The sequence below is a fragment of the Micromys minutus genome (assembly GCF_963924665.1).
Source record: "Micromys minutus genome assembly, chromosome: 1".
Classification (NCBI taxonomy): Eukaryota; Metazoa; Chordata; class Mammalia; order Rodentia; family Muridae; genus Micromys; species Micromys minutus.
The window spans coordinates 71,052,151-71,064,820 of NC_137969.1; the positions used below are offsets into that span (position 1 = coordinate 71,052,151).

At 42.0% G+C, this 12,670-nt stretch overlaps 1 protein-coding gene across 2 annotated transcripts in view; it reads left to right on the forward strand.

Moving 5' to 3' along the window:
* Positions 1–12,196, forward strand: part of ATF6 (activating transcription factor 6) — a 161,579-nt gene extending 149,383 nt beyond the window's left edge. For both annotated transcript variants that reach the window (XM_080934086.1, XM_080934087.1), the window contains exon 16: positions 9,570–12,196. In XM_080934086.1, coding sequence (XP_080790212.1) covers positions 9,570–9,778 — 209 coding nt within the window. In that variant the 3' untranslated portion in view covers positions 9,779–12,196. The remainder of the gene's footprint in view (positions 1–9,569) is intronic.
* The last annotated feature ends 474 nt before the right edge of the window (positions 12,197–12,670 follow it).

A 12,670-nucleotide genomic window follows, 5' to 3' on the forward strand; every position in this document is an offset into this window, starting at 1 on the left:
TAGCTTCATGTATGTTGTAAGTTCTAGGCCAGTGAGTTCCAGTTACATAAGACCCTGTCTCATGGATGGGTGGGTGGGTGAGTGAATGGAGGGGGGAGGAAGGGAGAGAAAGGGGTCCTCTTCTATCCCATCATCACGATCACAGAGAGTCTGGGTTTTACAGTGAAGATCTTCTGAATATTATTAGTATTAGTAGCTGTTAATGCCTGAGAAGAAAAGAAATTGGCACATTATTCACCCATTAAACTCTAGTTTTTAAAAAAAAAAAAAAAGAGTTAAATGTGTGTAGTATTCCTCAAGAGTGTGGGCAGGGGTTTAATTAGAAGAACCACCCAAACAAGAGAGACATGCGCTCTTGTGGGGTGGTATGTTGGAGCTGCCCTCTTTTGGTTTTGGGTTTCCACCATGTAGTTTAATCAGGATATCCTCTGATAGTGAGCAATTCTGATAAGTGATCTGATTTATTTAAAATAACAAATAAGTCTTGACTTTTCTAATTTTAGGGAAAAATATTTCTAACCTGATCTAACCTTATAGAATAGTTTTAAGAATGGCTTCGGTAGCCACACTGCCTTAGTCAAGGTCGACTGCCATTTTCCAGCTAAGTGGTGAGGAGGGACTTGATGTCTGTGTTTTAGTTGTTATTGTCTCAGAAATGTAAACAATAACAGTAATCATAATATATCTTAAGAGTTTTTTTACAAGAACAAGCAATTAGGTCATCATTGTTTTACATATAGAATTATTTATTAAATAGATCATCAACAACTGTGATCCTAGAAATGTAGTGTATATTAAGCACATATGAAAATGCTATGCATTAAAATATAATAATGAGGCTTAGACAAATATAGTAATAACAGGGTGTTTTTTTGTTTGTTTTTCTTGTACCTAGTAATATATCATGACCACTAAAGATGTCCTTTGAGATAGATCTTATACAGTCACTATTTTAGGCCCACATACATGTTTTGTGATGTCATTTCTAATCTAACAGGACAAAACCTATTCCTGTCCAAAATCTCCATTCTCCAGTGACCATAAAACCTACACTATCTAACAAACATTAGTTTTGTTAAAATCAAATGTGTCATACTCCCTCCCATTTTTTCTCTGCATTTGAATATCCTTAATCCTAAAATCTTCCCATCAAATAAACTTTTAAATTTGTTTTGGCAAAGGGCATCTGTGACAGTTGCTAGAAACTCTTTGTCCCTTATGTGTTCTTAAATTTCCAGATCCTCCATGTTGTGGAGTGCTGTTTGGCCATCTGTGGTGACAATTGCTCAGTCAGTATTCTTGCCAGCCAATGAGGGGGTGCCTCCAGTTTCACTTCCCATATCCCATATTAATTTTACCCCACTTCAGCTATTTCTTAACCTAACCGTTTTCTTTTTTCTTTTCTGTGATGACTTTAACATGGTTTAATAAAATGGGTCATTTACACATTGCATATAAGGGCAAATGTCAGTACTGGAGTTCTCCTGGAAGGTTTCTTAGAAGCTGATACTCAAAGTAGGCCTTACAGGATTATTAGAGTTGACTAGGTAGAGATTCTGAGTGGGTCAAATTAGCAGAAAAAGAATTCCCCTGAGCAGGAGTGAGAGCACTAGCAACGTGTGGTATGTGGAAGCACCTGGAGTTGCTGCAGTTAGCAGGCACTTTGACACATAGGTCACAGATGTACAGGTAAACACTCATACACATAAATAACACATACATCCTTGTAAACATCTATCTTAGCTACACTTCTTTACAAAGTACTAGACAAGTCTTGTTTGGATGTTTAGTTCTATTTACAGTCAGGGTTCTGGTTTTTGGGTTAGCCATCTAGCATCAACTAGCCCCTTGGCATACTATGCTTTAATTCAGTTATTGTGTGTTTACAAGCTGTTCAGAATTCCACATTGCCTGGAATTTTTCCACCCTCAGTGTTCAGACACCTTTCCTGGCTTCCTGGACCCTTCCAAGCATTCAGAACACATTCCAGTGCTCCTGCGTGCTGCCTTTCATCTCTTCTCCTTTTTATTTGCCTGGTGGATTTTAAATGTAAAATACCCAGTTGTGCATTTTACCAGACTTGGATCAGTGTTCTGTCTCATTCTCTGTTTCAAAAGGCCCGGTACATACAGTGGATACATTTTAAAGCCAGAACACCTTCACTTTAGTGTGACTCTTTGTGTTCTTTCCCCAGATAGATGTAGCTAGCCTGCCTTCCTCTCTCTCTCTCTCTCTCTCTCTCTCTCTCTCTCTCTCTCTCTCTCTGCTTCCTTCCTTCCTTCCTTCCTTTCTTTAGTTCATCCTTTCTTTCTTTTAAATTAAATATAAACTTGGAGTTGGGGAAAGTATCTGGTCTTTTTTCGTAAGTTAGTTCTGCATTCTTTAGCCTAAGGTTACCATGCTCCCTGTCGTCAGGAACCCTGTGACTTTCTCTTAGCAGAGCCCTCCACATTAACCGTGGAGACATCCTCTTTAAAGAGTGTGCTGTGTCTCGGTTGCTGATGTCTTAACCCTGTTCTTTCTCACACCCTTTTAAATCAGCCCCACTCTTCAGACCCTCCTTCAGGGCCAGGGCCTGCTTTGATCATTGTATTTTCACTGAGTGGCAAATTGTTGGCATCAGTTGAAGGTGCTGTTCTTCCCAGAGGTGCTCACCTGGGGAGAGCTCAAGGCCTTAGAAGAGTAGCAGAGCCTCATCTGTGTCACTGCAGAAAGTTCAGGCTATTGAAACTGAAGATCAAGTTACCGTGACGCCTCCATGGTGACTCACACCTGTAAGCTCAGCATCGGAAAGGTGAGGCAGGAGAAATGCCTTGAGTTCAAGGCTAACCGAGGCTGCAGAATGACATCTTATTTTACAGGGAGTTACCAAGAGCCTGTTTCTTAATCTGCCCTCTTCAGTTGTAGCAGTTCAAACATCAGTAATGACTGGTGAGACTGCTCACTTCCCATCCAAGCGGGCTATACGAAGCCTGCAAAGAAGCCTTTTATACGACCTTCCAGAGCAGACCAGTGTTACGGTCTCTTATCTTTAGAGGTGTTGGCAACATTATGACTCTTAATTGCCATTAAGTATGAACGCCAAAGAATGTATGCAGAATGTCTTGCAAAAGGGCTTCTTCAATTTCACTGCCTTCACTTACTGTCTAGAGCTGATAAAGTCTTCTAGCATAATGACTCCCAGTTACCATGGTCTGGCACTTGTCACCACCAGAAGGGAGTAATAAAGAGAATATACTGAAAAGCCACCTAGGCCAGAGCCACCCTGAGCCTCCTGGTTGGACTTCACATAACAATACCATTTCAGCCATAGCTAGGAGCTGCTAGGTTTGAAACAAATTTGCTGCTTTAGTTTTTCTCCAGAACATCTAAGCTGTGTCTCTAAGCTTTTCATCTCTCCTTGATTTAAGGAATTCAGGAACTCTAGTTATCAATTTAAATTGCAGCAGGTATGTGGACCTAATGTCTTCTACAGGTGGTTTAAACTATATTAGAGAGCCCAGTCCTGTTCTTAAACTGTCATCTGGATGCTAAGTTAATCCAAAAAAAAAAAATTAGTAATATATATTTCAGGTCTCTGACATGTGTTTTCCATTATTTGGTCTTCTGTACTGCAGCGCCTGCGTGCGTGTGTGTGTGTGTGTGTGTGTGTGTGTGTGTGTGTGTGTGTGTGTGTGTGTGTGTGTGCATTCATACACAGAGAGACGCACACAGGGACTGTGGTTCCAAAAGGAAATGACTAGTGTGGTGCCTTGAAATCTGAACTTGGTCACATGTTCTAAATGAAATGATTGCAAATACATTAGCAGAATGTCTTCCATCTTCTACTTTCTGGAAAACAGTTTGGTGAGAAACACTGACTAACTTCTAGACATTCAAATGTGGTTGTATAAAGATAAATAATTTGAAAGCCACTGCGTGGAGGCATGTCTTGGAAAATTGATGTTAAGCTGCTATAGCAATGGCCTTAAAGAAAAGGTTACTGCACAGCAGCCCCAGATGTTCTTCATCTCTGCTGCAGCTGAAAAGAAGAAGATTAACTTCATTTGTAATCAAAGACATTTACAGGAGTTGTAAGGGAGCCTCATCATCAGCGGGCATGTTTGACACATTGGGACAGATGACTGAGGTCAAACCGCAGGGATATTTTTCTTTGGATTTAAAATAGAAAAAAAATATACCATATACTACAAAATTAATGGGTTGTTAGAGTTATCTCATGTTTTCTTTTTTTACCCCATTAAGAATCTGATAGGCTTTGTTTTCCAAAACATAGAAACAAAACTTTTCATGTGGTTTCAGAGAACATATAGAAGTATGTGTATCATCCTCCTTTGAGACACTGCAGACTACATGTCTCCAGCTTTCCCACCTTCTTCTGGGACAAGCTCTATGGCTCACTTTCTCCAAACAAATCAGTGGATTCTGAAGATCAAATGTCAAACATTGGTTTTTTTTCCCAAAGTGCTAGACTTGTATAGTGTAAAAAAAGTTCAAAGAAAGGATAATGGAATAGGAAAAAAAAAATTAATCTGAGTTCTTTGTCACTAAAATGTATTCAAATTTAAAATTTTCTATTTGGCTCGGCATGATCTTAACAAATAGAACGGCAGTATGAAACCAGGCTCTCCCCAAAACCCAGCTCCAGATTCCCAGTTGAAAGCACAAGATCAGATGCCACGTTGACCACACAGTCTTCCAAGTTCTCCGAGCTTCTGGTGTAGTGCCGTGATTATTCAGCTGGGCTTGAGAAATATTATCTGTTTATAATTCTCCCATCGTTTCATTTACTACAAGTTGGAAAATGACCACCCACATTACAAATATGGGAGTAATTTGGCTCTGTCCTAAAATAAAAAAAGCTTCCATCCTCTCAGGAAGCGTGGAGGGAGTATACGTGTATCTGGGTATCTTACATTCATGATAATGGAGACTGCAGAGGGGACTCAGTGGCTGAGAGCACCTCCTGCATTTCCAGAGGACTGGAGTTTGGTTTCCAGCACCTTCGTCAGATGGCTCACAGTCTCCAGGAAATCTAGTCCTCCTCTGGTACCTGCATACATGTGTGTCACACCATGTGTGCTCATAATAAAAATTATGCAAATAAAATAAAATTTTAAGTCCATGACAGAAACCATGCGTATATATTTAGCAGGACTCTGTGTTCCTTCTTGCAGACACCACTATCTGTAAAGACTAAGCACTCAGAACTGCACTTGTCTCATTGGCATGGAGCCAGGAACTCTGGAGATGTACATTGCCCTACTGTAGTAGTGATCTAGTGATCCCTAAGGAAGTACATAAGTATCAGACACTGATTTCTTCCGTCTTCACTGTTAAATCCACAGTGGGGGAATTTAATAGAATTAGAAACTGCACTGGTGAGGCTGGCAAGATTGCTCAGTGGTTAGAGCACTGGCACTGGCTGCTCTTCCAGAGGTCCTGAGTTTAATTCCCAACACCCACATTGGTAGCTCACATCGTCTGTAACTGTTAGTTCCATGGAACCTGATGCTCTCTTCTGGCATGCAGAGGTACATGCAGATAACACACACACACACACACACACACACACACACACACATCTCAAATACATTAATATATTTTTAGAAATTACACAGGTAAAGAGAGCTGCTAACCTTTCTGACCATTCACACGGTTGGTCCCTTTCGCATTTCCTTCTTTCATTGAAAGGCAAAATAAAGGTTAAACATTCTTCCCTGGACTCTGCTTTGCTCTGCACTGCTCTATACTCTGTGATCCAGTTGCTTTAAAACTGCAGTTCACTGTGTGAAAAGCATAAAGACACGGTGTCTGCACAGAGGTATGATGTGGTAGCTGCGAAAGTGATTCCAGTCCTTGTGTAAACCACAAAGCACTGTCAGTCAGTGCCTTTCAGAAGCGTTTCATTGCATCCTTTGTTTCTGTCATTCCTGTTCCCTTACCCCACATCTCCTGTCCCTGCTACCTGTCCTCTTCCTCTTCCTCTTTGCAGGGACCCTACAACTCCCAAGTCATATGTGTTCTGTTACTCGTCCCCTCTCCCCTAAAACCTTTTTCTACTTTCATGGTTCTTCTAGTTTCATGACATGTACACATACCTGCCCCCCAACACACACGCCACACATATATACATACATACATACATACACACACATATACATACCTACATACATAAAACAATTAACATCTTATATATGAAAGAAAACATGCAGCATTTGTCTTTTATAGTCTGCGTCATTTTAATTCACATAACTATTTGTAGCTCCATCAATTTTCCTGAAAATGCCAGGGTTTCACTTTTCTTCCAGGCTTAAGTAAAATTCCATTATATACATGTGCTGTGATTGATCTGGTGATTGGCATCTTAGTGATTGTGAATAATTCAACAGTGAGCTATTCTGTGGAGATAGAAGCCTTTGGAGGCACATTCCAGTTTGTGAGGTCTTGGTGGACTCCTGTCAGGAGGCCTCACCTATGGCTTTGTCCGGAAGTGGTTTTTCTCAGCAGTTTCAGCTTCTCATTTACTTGTTTGCTTTGTTTTTTGAGACAGAGTTTCTCTGTGTAGCCCTAACTATCCTGGAACTCACTTTGTAGACCAGGCTGGCCTCAAACTCACAGGGATTCTCCTGCCTCTTCCTCCCAAGTGCTGGGATTAAAGGCGTGTACTACCACACTTGGCTTGTCATATCTTGTATTAGGGTCTTTGATATATTTTAAACTGATTTGTTGTTTAAGGTAAGAGATAGGGATCAAGTTTCATACTTCTACATGCAAAAACAAAGGTTTTGAAGAGTTTGTCTTGTTTCCTATGCATATTTGTAATACTCTTCCCCAAAACAGGGTGTCTGTAGCTCCATGGGCTGATTTCTGGGTCCTTTATTCTGCCCCATTGGTCTGCATATCTGCTTCTGTCCCAGGATATGCTGTGGCCCCTGCAGCTCTGTGGTGTGATATAAAGTCGGACACTGTGACACCTGACATTTCTGCTTAGGAGTTTTTAACTATTCACACTCTTGTGGTTTTCCTATGAGTTTTAGGCTATGTTTTCTGGTCCTGTAAAAATGGTCATTTGCACTCTGGACTCAGAATCTGTAGAGCACACTTGGTGACCTGGCTGTTTCCATGGTGTCCTGTTACCCCATGGACATGGGGCCCTTCTGTGTCTTCAGTTTCTTTCTTTAATGCCTTAAAGTATTCATTAGAGAGTCATTTACCTCCTTGGTTGACATATTCCTAGGGATTTTCTTGTTCTTGAGGCTGTTTTCAGTGGAATAATTGATTCTAATTTCTTTCTTGGCAAATTAATTGTTGGGATGTAGGAAAACTACTGATTTTTAACACACTGATTTTGTGTTCTGCCACTTGTAGATTTAGGAGTGCTTCAGTGTACTTAAGTAGTGAAACCTTGAGTTCTTTTATGTACAGAGTGGTGTCACCTGAAAATGGGGTTAGTTGACTTCCTACTTTGCTGTTTATAGCCCTTTTATTTCTTCTTATTGCTCCAGATGACTCTGAGCATGATTTTGAATGAGAGGAGACATAAGGCACCCTGTGTCCTTCCAGGTTTTAGAGGAGACGCTCTCTGCCCCTTTAATGTTGGTTATAGGTTTGCTATATGTTGCCTTTATACATTTGGTCTGCTCCTAGTTTCTTTAAGATACCTTGAAGGCATATAGAACTTTGCCAGATACATTTTCTGTGTGTGTTGAGGTGATTAATTCATTTCTGTCTTTAAGTCTGTTTATGTGCTGTCTTGCATTTATTGATTTGCATATACTGAACCAGCCATGAATCCCTGAAATGAAATCATCTTTGTTCTGATGTATGGTCGACAATGTGCTCCCCTTGTTCCTGTGTCCTGGGCTTATCTTCTGAGAGGGTTTTGTTTGGAGTCCACTCCATCAGCTCTGCCAGCCTGTTGATATTTGCTGAGAAGGTTAATTCTACCTTTAACTCAGTTTATGGATAACTTTGCCAGTAAGTTATTTCTTGGAGACAGGAAATAAATAAGTGTGTTTTTTAACCCAGTCAACCTGTATTGTTTTCAGTGGTCAGTTGAGGTTATTGCTTTTAAGCTTGTAATTGAGAGAGGTTTGCTATCTCCAGTGGTTGTTTTAGCAGTTAATCTGGCCATTTGAATTGTTGGCAGTTACTTTTTCCTCTTGTTAGTATTAGGAGTTTGCTAATTTCCTGTATTATGCATAATGAATTGCTTCTCAGCTCTCCTTTAGTCCATGGATTAAGACTGCCTTTCTCCTTCCGCTGTGTATAGTATTTAAGTGATGTATGCAATGCCAGCTTCTTTATCATGAATTGCTTTAGTTTGTGCTTATCTTGAAATGTCAGGAAACAACTTACTGGGTATAGTGTTCTTGCTTGGTAGTTATGTATGTTTAGGGCTTGAAGTCTATCATTCCCTGCTTTCTTGTGCTAACAAGTCTAAGTTATTCTGATATGTCTTCATTGTATATACATCAACATTTTCCCTTATACCTTCTAATACTGTTTCTTAGCTTTACACTTTTGACATTGGGCTCAGTTAGCGTCAGTTGTTAACTTGCCAGAATCTAGAATAGCCTGGGAGATACATATGCCTTTGGGCAAGTGCATGGGAGGTTCCCTGATTGCTTTAATAGAGGTAGGATGGCACACTAGGGGATGGAGTTCTCAGCTATGAAAATGGAGAGCAGGGGCTGAGCAGCAGCTTGTATCTACCTCTGTCTGGTTCCTGCCTGTGGATGGGATGTGACCAGCTGCATCAAGCTTCTGCCATCTTAACTTCCTCTCCATGGTGGAGGGGCCAAAATAAACTCATCCTTTCCTCAGTTTCCTTTGTCAGGTCTTTCATCCCAGCAGCAGGAAAAACCCAAGCAGCATCGCAGTTTAACTATGATATGGCATTGAAAGGTTCTCTGGTCATAGCTCTGTGGGGCTTGAAATGGTTCACTAATTTAATGTCCATTTCCTTCTCTGGCTGTAATTTTATTGAGTTAATAGTCTCTACCCTTAGGCTTTAATTTACCCCCTTCTGCCCATGTTTCAGTTTTCAGAAGACATCCCAGCATTTTTGGATACTGGTCATGTTTACTGTATATATTCCTTGTGTCCCCAGAAGGTTTAGTGACAATAGTACTGGGTACCTGTTGGGGGACTTGAGGGTGTGAGTTTATGAGTTGTGAAATGAGGGGGAATGGGAAGGAGAAGGGGAGGAAGTAAGAGTAAGAAAGAAACAATAGGGTTTGAGGCTCAGTCATAATGGAGTCTGGAGTGGATGGTCCATTGTCCTCAGATGAACAGTAGTGTACAAAAGTGCAAGGATTTCAATAGAAGACTCAGTGGAAGACATAAGGCCTACCTAGTATGTCCTCCTTGTTGGGATGATCAGTCTCCACAGGTGAGGGAAGGGTACAGCCCTTGCTGAACCATGAAAGACCCTTGGAGAACTTAATTGAGGAAAGGGCAGGACATATTGGCACACAGGTGTCCAGACAGATAAAACTCCTGTTTAGTCTTTAAAGTGCAGTGGCAGCTCCCATGCTGAATACTCTGTGTCTCTTCCTCTGCAGATAACGTGATCAACGGGCAGGATTATGAAGTAATGATGCAGATTGACTGTCAAGTGATGGACACCAGGATCCTCCACATCAAAAGCTCCTCAGTTCCTCCTTATCTCCGAGAACATCAGAGGAACCAAACCAGCACCTTTTTTGGTTCCCCTCCAACAGCCACGGAGACGACCCACGTGGTCAGCACCCTCCCTGAGTCCTTACAGTAGTGCCCCAAGCTGCGCTGGGAAGCAGAGTGGGCCTCGCCCAACAAAGGCTGGCGAGGAGTACACCTCCTCGGCAAGCAGAGAACTGCCTCCTACTGCAGCTCCAGGGAAAGGGAACGAGAACAAGAAGCCGCTCCGCTTTTCTCTGTCTGCCCACAGTGTGGAACATGCTAGAGAGACATTCTCTGGTGGCAGTGCAGCCCTGTGGGCAGTGTCACCTGGTGTTGGTTCTACTGTGTCATCTTCAGTGCTTCTTCCATTGTATGTTTTGTTCTCAGTCATCTTCCCTCAGGGCAGACCCACTTTCTCTTCTGTCCACTGCCTGGACACAGTCAAGAGTTTTTATTTAAAGCTTTAGAACACATGCTCATGTGGTTCCCACCAATTGGCTTTCTCTCTCCTTTGATTCAAATCTACACTGAATATTATACTTGAGAAAACACATTTCAAAACACTGAGCAGCCAAAAACATCCCACAAAGAGTCAAAACAGTTTGGAGTTTGGGTAAAGGGATTATCTCCAGTTGGTAGAGTTTATTTTTACTTGTGATTTGTGGTTCAGCCCTAGACAAATAACTGTTGTGGGATCCCAGAATGAGCCATACACTGGAGACAAGGGAAGGGAAGGCCATGGTGGAATGTAAGAGGAGGTGACTCCATTTGCATAGGTGTTTAAATGCTGGGAGTTCATATGGCCTCAGTGTGAGCTCAGAGCCACAGCCACCTTTCTCAGAACTCTGCCAATCAGCAAAGACCTTTAAAGACCTCAGGGCAAATGCTTTCCTCACATTGGGAATCCTCAGCCCAGGACACACTCCTGTGAAACCAGACTCAGCAAAGGAGCTGGAGGTGACTAGATTTAAGCAAGACTTGAGAGTCCCCTTAAGGATTGCAGTGCACAGAGCAAGTGTGGCTTCCCAGAGAGACTGCAGCACAGTATGGTGAAATTCCCAGTTTCTCCCATGGGAAGATGATAAGGAATTAAGCTCTCTTTGCTGTTGCTTAGTGGATTTTCTTTTTAAAGTTATGGCTTCGAACATGCCTTTAACCCTCGCACCATTTGAAAGGAAAGGCGGCCTTTGTTTGATATCAGCCTGGTCTATATATCAAATTCCAGGACAGGACAGCTAAAGCTATATAGAGAAGCCACCTCAAAAACAAATAAGCAAACAATAAACAAACATAAATACAAAAAGCAAAAGTTATGTTCACATCTATTTTATTGTATTTTGCCTGCTTCCTTCACCATAGCAAGCAGCTAAATTTATATTGCACTGTACATTGTGCAAATTCACAGAGATGGGTGTCAGGACTCATGGCATTCCTCACGCACTACCTCCCTTCGTAGGATTTCAGAAGGTTTTGAGAGACTCTTCCCAGCTGCCTTTCGTTGTCAGATGATCCCATTTCAGTGCACACAGTTGCCGCTAAGTCCTCTTCTCCCTACAAGGGAAAAGAAGGCCAGCCTTTGGGGCTGCACACAGTCAGATCATCTTCTGCCTGTGGCCCCATTATACCTGGCCACCTGTTCTACCAACAACTGTTCCCTGGACATTATTACTGCCTTTCAAGCTAGTTAGATGCTTCCAGGGCAGGGCTATTCTTGCTGAATGTGCCACAGTCCATCCTGATTGGCTTTCTGGTGATTTTCAGACAAGACCTGTTTGCCCTTGAGACCAGCCCTCTAATAGGTGCCATGGAGAAGTTAGCAAATGCATGGTATGCCTTTAGGAGTAACCACTTATGGGGGAGGAGGGCTACCCTGTGACCCTGTCCTTCCTGCCTGTGAAGAGGGTGTGGCTGTAGGCAGAGGCGGCATGCTCATTCCTGATGCTGATCAGCAGTGTCTGCAGTGACTCCAGTGTACCAGTGCTTCAGACCGAAGACCTCAATAGTGTCACAGTTGCTAAGGCTGGTGCCTCTCCTACGAAAGAGCAGACAGAAGTAAAGGTGGCCCCAGCACAGGTCAGGGAGCCAAGGAGCTGGGAAGGACTGGTCTGGAGCGAGCCTTCTCTGCCCTCCCTGCCCTTCAGGTCGTCATTGCCACTCTGAAGTCCATCTTATAAAATGAGGAATGAGACCTCCTCAGGGGAGAGTTTCAGAAAGGCAGTTGACAGATACAACAAAGTATCCTGCCCTTTAGCTTGCTGAAAGAGCTATAATCCCTGGGCACAGTAGTTTTTATCTTAATGTTTGTGTGCTAGCACAGGCCCATTGGGAGGGGAATGCTGCTGTTCTGGGAGCAATTAAGCAGCCATTCAGGTCTCATTTTTTATTTTAGTGAGATTGCCTTTTGGTGTTTATAGCCTGGAAATGTAGGAGCTATATGTATATGATATATTTTTTTAATTTATTGAGTTTTAAAATGTGATTTTTTCAAGATTATGAAAAAAAATCAAATAAATTTGAGCTAGAGAAATGACTCGGTGGTTAACAGCACTTACTGATCTTCCAGAATCCCAGGTTAAGTTCCCAGCTCACAACCGTCTGTAACTCCAATTCCAGGGGTGGGATCCTATACCTGTTCCAGGCCTCTGCAGGCACCAGACACACATATGGTGCACATACATGTGTTCAGACAAAACACTAGTACACATTAAAAATAAAAACAAATACATCTGTTTTTATATTAGATAAATTATCAGAGGAAGTCACTCTACCTGTTACTAGATGATGTGCCCTGGGCTGATGGTTCTGTAATGTTGGGAAGTGTTGATAGACACTGGCAGTTTGGTCTTTCATGTGTTTGCAAGTTCCCCGCTTTTAAATTCAGTGGGAATAACTGGATGTTTCCCTGTTAACTACTGAGTCAGAATGGCTTCTCTCTGCAGTTAGCTCATAAAACAGCTCCCTTAGAATAAAATGTAAACCCGCTTCCAAGTTAGGAGATGATGTG